The sequence below is a fragment of the Gossypium hirsutum genome, chromosome D11 (assembly GCF_007990345.1).
Source record: "Gossypium hirsutum isolate 1008001.06 chromosome D11, Gossypium_hirsutum_v2.1, whole genome shotgun sequence".
NCBI lineage: Eukaryota > Viridiplantae > Streptophyta > Magnoliopsida > Malvales > Malvaceae > Gossypium > Gossypium hirsutum.
In genome coordinates this window covers 72314044-72324974 of record NC_053447.1, presented here as the reverse complement: position 1 = coordinate 72324974, position 10931 = coordinate 72314044, and the positions used below count along the sequence as shown (strand labels likewise).

General features: G+C 29.1%; 1 protein-coding gene across 1 annotated transcript; it reads left to right on the top strand.

Moving 5' to 3' along the window:
* Window positions 1–9022: 9022 nt before the first annotated feature.
* On the top strand, window positions 9023–10686 carry LOC121223569 (UDP-glycosyltransferase 73C3). The gene has a single exon (XM_041105299.1). The coding sequence runs from the start codon at window positions 9072–9074 to the stop codon at window positions 10542–10544; it is 1473 nt and encodes a 490-aa protein (XP_040961233.1). The 5' UTR covers window positions 9023–9071; the 3' UTR covers window positions 10545–10686.
* Window positions 10687–10931: the final 245 nt, after the last annotated feature.

Genomic DNA, 10931 nt, shown 5'->3' with positions numbered 1-10931 from the left:
CTCTAATTATGGTTTTAGCCCATCAATTATGCCAAAAATTTGAAATTTAGTCCCTTTATTATTTGTTTTGTTAGAAAAGAAATTTCATTGATACGTAAATCATTACAAGCAAATGAAAGGAGACACAAAAACTCCGGTACAATGGAAATTAAACCCAAAGAAAAATTTATAAAAGAAAATCGGTATGAACACTTGACTAAAAATTAGTCCTCTATTATTAAATGGATCAATTTAATCCCTATACTATTAAAAAGAACCAAATAAGTTCAAATTGTAACAGAGTTAACATTTACAGTATAAAAAATGTATTGATTTTTTTTTCAGTTGCAGTTCAATTCCAAATAAAAGGTTTCATTTACAAAACCATAAAAATTTTAAAAAATTTAACTTAATTAAATAGTAAATTATTTTTTAAAACTAACTTTATTTCAATTTCATCTTATTTGAATTTTTTTAATAGTACATGAACTAAATCAATTCATTTAATAGTAAAGGGACTAAATTGATCAGGTCCCTATAATAGAGGGGTCTCTCAAGTACATTCACCCATTGTTAACAATGTTTAGGGATAAAATTTGGATCGAGTGATGGATTTTGAAATGACCCGTTTTGAACAAAGATCCCCTTATTTATTTTGTCACTGTATTTATTTCTTAAATAAGTGACGTGATTCGGGTCACACAATCTCTAACAACTATTTTACTCTTTATATCTAACTTTTTTTAAAATATAAATGCAATAATATATTATACAACAAACATATTAAAGTGAGATATCCATATATGATATATTAGTCTTCTATGTCTATACTGTTGATGCGCATTGAAAGCATCAAAAGTAACTAATAGATATCAAGTGGGGTGCGGCCGTTTATAAATGTATCCTACATCCATAAAGATGGTAACGGTGTTCAATATTTAACATTTATAGCAAAACAGGATGGCAAAAAAGGGCAAAACATGCAAATAATGAAGCGGTGGTAAATTTGATAATATTCGCTCTCGTCCCAATAGAAGGATAAGAATATATAAAATTTAAAAAGAATTTTTAAGTTGCAATTTTGATAATAGTGGAGGGATTAAATTTTATAATTAGACTATTTACTTTGACTTATTTCATTTCTTTTAGGCATAATGACAAATTTAGCCTTCAACGTTTACATTATTTGTCAATTTGGTCCCTTTTTTTAAGCTGAATTCGACCATTAACATTTCAAAAAGAGTTAAACCGCTTTTTTAACGAAGATGCTGACTAAAACGTTAATTTTTTAACGATTTTGGCGTGGCAACTCTTATGGCAGTACACATTTATTTCATGTTGGCATGGCACTTTTTGTCCTATATGCCACATCAATAATAATTAAACAATTATTAAAATATTTTGAAAAATAGAGTTTAATTTTAAAAGTATATAAAAATTCATAAAAATTAAAAAAAAATGAAGTACATGTGAACTGCCACGCAAACTGCCATGTTTAAAAAATTTAACGTTTTAGTTAATATTTTCATTAAAGAAAAAATCAATTCAATTATTTTGAAAGGTTGATGGTCAAATTCGACTCTTTTTAAAAAGCTAAGTGTTGAATTAAGCTAAAAAAGGAATAAGGGTCAAATTGACAAAATATGTAAATATTAAGAGCTAAATTTGTCATTATACCTTTATTTTATTATTTTTATTTGGGTTTTCAGTCACCAATCACAGATTTTATAATTTCAAAGACCCAAATGCATTATATCAGTTTCTTTTTGTTTCTAAATTTTGGGCCGAACCATTTCTTCCCTTATATAGAAGAAGCAATTTTATATAAGATTGTGAGTTCAAATTACTCAAGTTGGATTGCATAAATTTATTTATAGAATAAAAAATATTGATTTGTGTTGATACTAGATAGAATAAAGCGAAGCTTGTTGTAGTGTTGGTCGGTTAATTTCATTTGAGACCGGGTGAAAAGTCGATTATTTTGGTGGTGGGTAATGGAAGAATTGAACTCTCTTATGGAGAGTCGTGAAGAAAAATAGACTGAAATAATTGACTCTCTGTCCATTCCAAATGAGGTAAACCAACTAACACCGTCACAAACTCCACCTTGTTCAATCTTTGCATCAACAATTCTAACGCTGAATTTCAAACTTGATTATTTGTACTCAAGTGCAAGTTGAGATTTTTATAGATTGTAGCATCACAATGTAGCATCACAATGAGTAGCCCCACTACATTTATAGATTGGTGGATCACTATATCCAGCATACTATGTATGTATGTATGTATGTGCCCATTGACAAGCTTGTTTGAATCTTCCACGTATCCCATGGGACTATTATTACATCCGACATCGACCCCCATTTGTGTTGAGCCACTAATGGTAATGGTCTGATGGACACACATCTGCCAAATCCTTGGTGGGTGCAGTCCACCATAGGACATGGTCCGGCCTACCAACCAATGAGGCACCCATTGGTTTAATCCGTACAGGCACCTTTGTGCCCATGGTTCAGTTCATCAATGACTTAGTTGTGGTTGATATTGAAAGGAAGGTATAGAGTTTAAATTTTTTTAATTTAATAATTTTAAAAAATAAGAATATATATAACTAAATTGAGTTAGGTTTAATGTTTTAAAAATTTATAAACGGGTTCAACCATCAATTTTTATTTTTAATTTTCCTTTTATCGATTTTAAATAATTTTTTAAAGTTCGATTCAATCTCTTTATTCAACCCGATATTTGTTTCAATAACATTTGTTAAGTCATCAATTTGATTGGTTAACTGACTTAATCCTTATAATACTACCAATATCTAATTGGGAGTCTTAGTTTTTGTTTTTTGATACAATGCCTAGAACTATTTATAGTCGCTTCTCAATCCTTAAATAAGAGGATGATGCACTTCAGCTCACTCGAACTCACATCATCTTATGCTGACGATAATACCGATACAAATTGAACTAAAACTCAATCGGCGACTTTAAATATATTATTCAAATGATAGTTGAATATAGATAACAAAAATATCTAAGATATTTCAATATCCACTTTGATTTAGATAAAGAGATGCCACATTGAATGGAGGGGATATTATAAAGATGATATTTCAATATCCATATGCCTTTAAAATTCATTTTTGTCTCCATCAATGTTTATTTATATTTGCTATTAAGGTCTAATGTGTTCGAAATGTCCAAAGCCTTGAAATTATCGATTGTATTTAAAATCCAAACTTAAGCCTTCAAATGCATTTTTGTTAGTATCGTCCCGATTAAACAACAAACAAGTAAAAATAGCAGAATAAATTGAGAAGATGAACACACAAATTTAACGTGAAAAAACCCTCCAAAGAGGATAAAAAACCACGGGCAAAGATAATTTTACTATAATGGCAAAAGAATAAAGAGTACAAAAGATGGAGATAAAACTAAACCCCGAAAACTCGAAAAACAAAGAACCCTCAAAACGTGAACACAAAATTCTCTGAATGTGTTATGAGTTCTAATCTAATGGGTATGTTTTTCTAAGATTGTAAAAGAGCCTATTTATAGGCTAAATTAGTAAGTCAAATAAACTATACTAATAAATGTTAAATATATTATACTAATAAATACTAAATCTTCTAGAAAGAAAATATATTTTTGTTTAACTTGACTTGCAAGCAATCTCTTAGAATTTGGGTCACACAACTCTAACCATTTTAAATTACAAATCATAGAATACTTTGTCATCATTTCATTAATGTTTTTTTTAATAGTTAATTTTAAGTTTTTATATTTAAAATTTGGGTCCGAATTTTAATACTGTTAAATTTTGTTTGTTAAATTTTTTGGAGTAACACTTTGAAATGTATATAAAAAAGAAAAAATTCACTTGGTAACCATATAACTAAAAAATGGCGTTGTAATGACTTATGGCATATTTTAACTTTTTTTATTTTTTTTCAAAATTTTTATTTGATTTAAACATCGAAATAAGGGATAATCGAGTCGAGTCTGAATATCGTCAAGCTCAAGTTCAATCGTACATCAGTTTTTGCTCAAACTCGATTCGAGATTTAATAGAGCTACTCAAGCTCGAGTTAGATTAAGCTTGTTTATCAATTTTTTAACTCAAGCTCAACTCGATAATTAAGCTTAAGGTTATTAATATTTATATATTAAGGACAATAATGTAAATTAATAATATAAAAATATGAAAAGCTCGATTAGGCTCGCGAGCTGTTCGAATCAAATATTACTAGGCTTGAATTTAACTCAATCGATAACTCTAATTTAACTTAATAATTACTAAATCGAGTTTGAATTTTTTTTCAATTTGACAATCCCAGTATTTTATATAAACCCTTTTACCGAACCGAAGAGTCACCAGCCAACTTAAAGAATAAAAACCATCGACAAAGAGAATCATAAAACATGGGATGAATATATTATATACTTATATGTATGTATAGGATATGATATGATAATCAAAGTCAATAATTTAGGAAATCAGCACATGGTAAAAGAATAAACCTTTTATTTTCCCTACAAGTACATAATTCATATTGGGATAATATAAATTTTGCCCCCTAAACTTGGTAACTAGGTTTTTATTGGTACTTATATTTTTTGGTTCATTTTGATCATTGAACTTAGCAGCTAGATCTTTTTTGGTCATTGATCTATCAAGATTTGGTAATGTGACTAGTGTTATTAGAATAAGACCTGATCGAATGGATCGAGAATTAATTGATATAATGGTCGAAACAAAGGGGTTGAATCGACTAAAAAACTGCTTGAATTTGATAAAAATAGAAAACTGGGGTAAAATTTTTGAGAGGATTAATAAGATTTTTTTTAAATATTTGTAGGGTCTAATTAAAATCTTCAAAACTTTTGAAAGGCTTAATTAGAATTTTTAAAAATTTTAAGGGGTCCTAATTAAAAACATAAAATTGTTTGTCAAATATATTTTAATTTTTTTTCGTATTATACTAATTTAGGATAAAAAGATCTCTCCAATTTTTCTTAATTTCAAATTAGTCCCTCTCAAAAAAATTAGAGCAATTTAATCCCTTTCAATTTTAAAAGTTAGCAATTAAGGACAATTAATCACAATGTTAATGTCTTTTGTCAATTGTGCATTATTTTGATTGATGTAATAACAAATTTAACCCTCAATGTTTACATATATTGTTAAATCATGACCAAATTAATAAAATGTGTAAATTATGAGAGCTAAATTTGTTATTATACTAGTCAAATTTATGTAAAATTGACAAAAAAATTTAACGTTGTGATTAATTGTCCTTAATTGCTCACTTTCGAAATTAACAGAGATTAAATTGCTCCAAATTTTTTTGAGAGGGACCAATTTACTCAATATCAAAATTGAGAGGGATTGGACAGGTCTTTCTACCATTAATCTAGTTTGTCAAATAAAGTTCAGCACCATATACGGGGATTGCCGGCCACAAATTGTCCTTCCACACAAGTCAAAAGACAATTTTCATGGGGAATTTTTATTATTTATCCTATCAGGAAAAAATTTTATATATATTTTTTTTCGATACATTGTTAGGAGTAGGTGATGGGGCTAATTTTCTAAAAAACAACATAAAATTGACTAAATATTTTGTTTTTTTTAATTAAAAAAGTGATTAATTAATTAATCAAACTGTAGTAATTGTAAAGTATACATTTTAGCGGCAAAAGTATTATAAAAGCTCTCGTATTAATAATCAAATTGTATTTTTTCCTTTATTCAAAAATTGAGTAAATTAGTCTCTATACGTTAGATCAAAGAATAAATTGGTCATTCTGTTAAAAAATTTCACCTATTTCTATAGTTAAAACCCAATCCATGTACGTTAAGTGTTAACCACGTGGCAATCCACGTGTAATTATCTGATTATTTCGTCAGCCACGCCAGTTTTTATCGATATAAATGGATAAAATTTATAATAGAAAAGATATCTTTGTTTTTTTATCTAACGTACATGGACTAATTTGTTCATTTTTTTAGTAAAAGGAACAAAATGCAATCTAACTCTTTATACAAACGGCCCCAATATTACTTTTACTTTTACTTGTATTTTTTTAAATTTGAAATTTTAGTCTTGACTTAAAAGATAACTGTTAAATTTGTTTGGTTAAATCACCTATATATTAATCATTCAAGATACCATTTGTCATCATCTAATGAAATATGCCAACAAAACTTACCTACCATATTTGTAAAAGATTAAATTATGCTATTAGTACCTATACTTTGCGAAAGTTATAGATTTAGTCTATATATTTTAATTTGACCATTTTTCATTTTTGTAATTTTCACACTTTAAAATTTAGTCATTACCAAAGAAAACCTAGTTGCCAAGATTAGGGCCGATTATCTCAAGAAAAAAACAAAGCCTGAAACAGCAAAAATGAAGATGCCACGAAGCTTAATTAAAATTTTCAAAAAAAAAATTTTTTGAGGGTCTAATTAAAATGTTTAAAATTTTAAGGGCTTAATGCGAATTTCCAAATATTTTATGGGGTTTAGTGAAAGTTATAAAATTTTCAGAGGATTAATAAGATTTTTTTTTAATATTTGTAGGGTCTAATTAAAATCTTCAAAATTTTTGAAAGGCTTAATTAGAATTTTTAAAAATTTAAGGTTCCTAATTAAAAACATAAAATTTTTTGTCAAATATATTTTAATTATTTTTTCGTATTATATTAATTTAGGATAAAAAGACCTCTACAATCTATCCTAATTTCGAATTAATCCCTCTCAAAAAAATTGGATCAATTTAATCCTTTCAAATTTGAAAGTTAGCATTAAGGACAATTAATAACGTTGTTATTGTCTTTCGTCAATTGTGCATAATTTCAATTGATATAATAACAAATTTAACCCTTGATGTTTACATACATTGTTCATCTGGTCTTGACTCTAAAAAATTTAACAGATTTAGCCTCAATATTTACAAATTTACAAAAAAATATAATAAGCTAAATTTGTTAAATCATGACCAGATTAATAGAATTCATAAATTATGAGAGATAAATTTATTATTATATTAATGTAAAATTGGCAAAAAAAAATTAACATTGCGATTGATTGTCCTTAGTTGCTCACTTTCAAAATTAACTGGGATTAAATTATTCTAATTTTTTTAAAGAGGAACCAATTTGGTTAATATCAAAATTGGGAGGGATTGGAGATGGTTTTTTACCATTAATTTAGTTTGTCAAATAAAGTTCAGCACCATATACGGGCATTGCCGGCCACAAATTGTCCTTCCACACAAGTCAAAAGACAATTTTCATCGGTAATTTTTATAATTTATCCGATCAGGACATAGATTTATATATATATTTTTCTCGATACAAGTAGGTGATGAGGTTAATATTAAAAAAACAACAACTTAAAATTGACTAAATATTTTGTATTTTAAAAAAAAATTAAAAAGAAGTGATGAATTAATTAGTAATTATAAAGTATTTGCATTTTGCTCCCTCTATTAAAAAATTGAGTAAATTAGTCCTTATACATTAGATCAAAGAGCAAATTGATCATTCTATTAAAAAATTAATCTATTTCTACAGTTAAAAATCGGTCCATGTATGTTAACCACGTGACAATCCACGTGTAACTATATGGTTATTTCACCAATTTTTAACAGAAGAGATAAATTTACTTTTTGATCTAACGTACTGGGACTTATTTATTCATTTTTTTAGTAAAGGGAGCAACATACAATTTAACTCTTACCTTGTTTTGGCTTGGCATTTTATGGTATGTTGTGAATGTATTATTTTCTTTTCTTTTCTTTTTATTACCATAAATGGTGTTTTAGATTTTGGTCAAATTTACTATCAGTCTATGTACTATGAGTAGGTTATAGATTTAATCCACGTGTTTTAGTTTAACTATTTTAATCTTTATAATTTTGAAAATTTGAAATTTTAGTCTTTACTTTAAATCACAAAGATACCAATTGTCATCTAATGAAATATGCCAACAAAGCCTACCTACCATATTTGTAAAAGATTAAATTCTGCTATTAGTACCTATATTTTGCGAAAGTTGTGGATTTAGTCCATACATTTTAATTTGGTCATTTTTGTTTTTTTAAATTTTAAATTTTAAATTTTAGTCCTTACCAAACAATAATTGTTGAATTCATCAAGTTCTACTAATTTCAAATTTTGATGCACCAAAACTTTTATCACATCTAATGCTACGTCAACTTGTTATTTTCACATATTACTCACTAAAAGTCTAGTTAATGAATTAATAACTGTTGTTTGCCTCAAAATTGAAATTCAAAATTCGAAAAAGTACAATGATTTAGAATGATTCAAGTAGAGAATATAAACAAAACCTACAATTGTAGGTATGGTACAAGATTAGTAATTGAATTTTGACCAAACGGATTTAACTGTTATTGTTTAGGTCAGGACTAAAATTTCAAATTTCGAGAAGTACAAGAACTAAAATGTGACCAATTCAAAAGGTAAAGGGACTAAATTTGGTCAAATTAAAGTTTAGAGAGACTAGATATGCAACTTATACAAAGTATAAGGACAAATAACACAATTTGACCTTTGCTCAAACACCTTGCTATAGACTATATATAGGTTAAAGTACTTCGGAGATCCCTCTATTACCAGGGCTGGATCAACTTATTTCATATACTATTAAAAAGAATTAAATAAGTCTAAATTATAATAGAGTTAATATTTATTGTATAGAAAATGTCTTGAAAATTACTTTCCAAACAAAATATTTCATTTACAAATCTATAAAAAAAACTTTAAAAATATTAACTTTATTAAACAATAAATGATATTTTTTTTAAAAGCAAATATTAACTTTATTCTAATTTGGCCTTATTTAATTCTTTTAAATAATACATTGACTAAATTGATCCACAAGATTAATTTGATCAAGTCTCTATAATAGAGGGACCTCAAAGGTACATTCACCATTATATATACACATGACTCTTCAACAAATAAAATATAACTAAATATAATTATTCTATTCATATAAATATTTAAGTTTTTTCAACATATGTTCAAAGCCTTTCACTTACAATCGCAATTTCCACCATGGGAGAAGAGCTTCATTTCCTTTTGATACCATTAATGTCACCCGGCCACCTTTTGCCGATGGTCGACATGGCTCATCTCTTAGCAACTCACGGCGTCACCGTTTCAATCATCACCACACCTCTCAACGCCCTCCGTTTCACTTCCGTCGTCGACAGCGCCGTCGCGTCCGGCCTCCGCATCCAAGTGCATCACCTCCCTTTCCCGGCGAAAGAGTTCGGCTTACCGGAAAACTGCGAGAACATGGACCAACTCCCTTCTCGAGACTTAATCATGAACTTCTTAATGGCAGCTAACGAGTTACAACAAAGATTCGAAGAGCTTTTTAACAAGTTGAAACCCAAACCGAGTTGTATGGTCTCCGGCAAGAACTTGCCGTGGACGGTGAAAACGGCGACCAAATTCAATGTTCCGCGGATTGTTTTTGACGGCATGGGTTGTTTTTCGTTCGTATGTACACATAAACTAGAGCTTTCAAAGGTTCATGAAATGGTATCTGAGTTTGAATCTTTTAAAATTCCTGGTTTACTCCATGAAATCGAGCTTAAAAAAGCTCAATTGCCGGAAAATTTGAATCCAGTTTCAAATGATTTGATTAATATTCGAGATATTCGAAAAGCAGAGCTTGTTTGTGATGGGATCGTTGTTAATACATTCGAAGAACTTGAAAATGAGTACGTTAAAGAGTTTAAAAGCATTAAAGGCAATGGTGAAGTATGGTGTATCGGCCCAGTCTCCGCTATCAACAAGCTGAGCTCCGATAAAGCTGAGAGAGGACAAAAACAGTGTCGTTTCGAAACCTTGCAGCCATGGCTTGACTCGAAAGAACCTGGCTCTGTGATTTACGCTTGTCTCGGTAGTATATCAGGGTTAACAAAATGGCAACTTATAGAGCTTGGTTTAGGTTTAGAATCATCTGGAAAACCATTTATTTGGGTTATAAGAGAAAACCCAAAATCAAATGAAATAGAAAAATGGATTTTGGATGAAAAATTTGAAGATCGTGTTAAAGATCGAGGGATTATAATCCATGGTTGGTCACCACAGTTATGGGTTTTATCTCATCCTGCAATTGGAGCTTTTTTAACTCATTGTGGATGGAACTCAACGATGGAAGCTGTTTCCGCCGGTGTGCCAGTGATAACGTGTCCTCTGTTTGCGGAACAGTTTATTAATGAGAAACTCGTCGTCGACGTGCTTGGGATCGGCGTTAGTGCCGGCGTAGAATCGGCGGTGACGTGGGGATTGGAAGATAAATTCGGGTTGTTGATGAAACGGGAACGGGTTAAAAACGCCATTAATGAAGTGATGGAGAAAAGTGAAGCTGGTGAAGAACGAAGAAGAAAGGCTAAACAAATTGGGGAAACTGCAAATAAGGCCATTGAAAAAGGTGGATCTTCATATCAGGAGATGGAGATGTTGATTCAGTTTGTTCTACAACGAACTAAAGAGGAAGCTCAAACTAGTTCTTAATGGGTAAATTTCTGATATTAGTCTCTGTATTATGTGCGAATTTTGGATTTAATCCATGTACTCTAATTTGGTCGAATTCAGTAGGTTAAAATGTGCGTTCCTATACTCTTTCTAAATTTGAAATTTAGTTCCTATATTTTTATTTCAGGAATTCAATCCCTCTACTTTCAAAATTTTAAAATTCAAGTCCAATTGTTAACATTGTTAATTCTTTTTTGTTAAATTTGTTCGTGTAGCAATTTGAAATAAAAAAAAAACTCACTTGGTAGTAATGTTAACTAAAAAAATATGTTGTAATAAACCTAAATTTAACAAAAATAGAGGAACTAAATTCCTAAAAATAAAAGTACAGGGACTAAATTTCAAATTTACAAAGAATATAGAGAC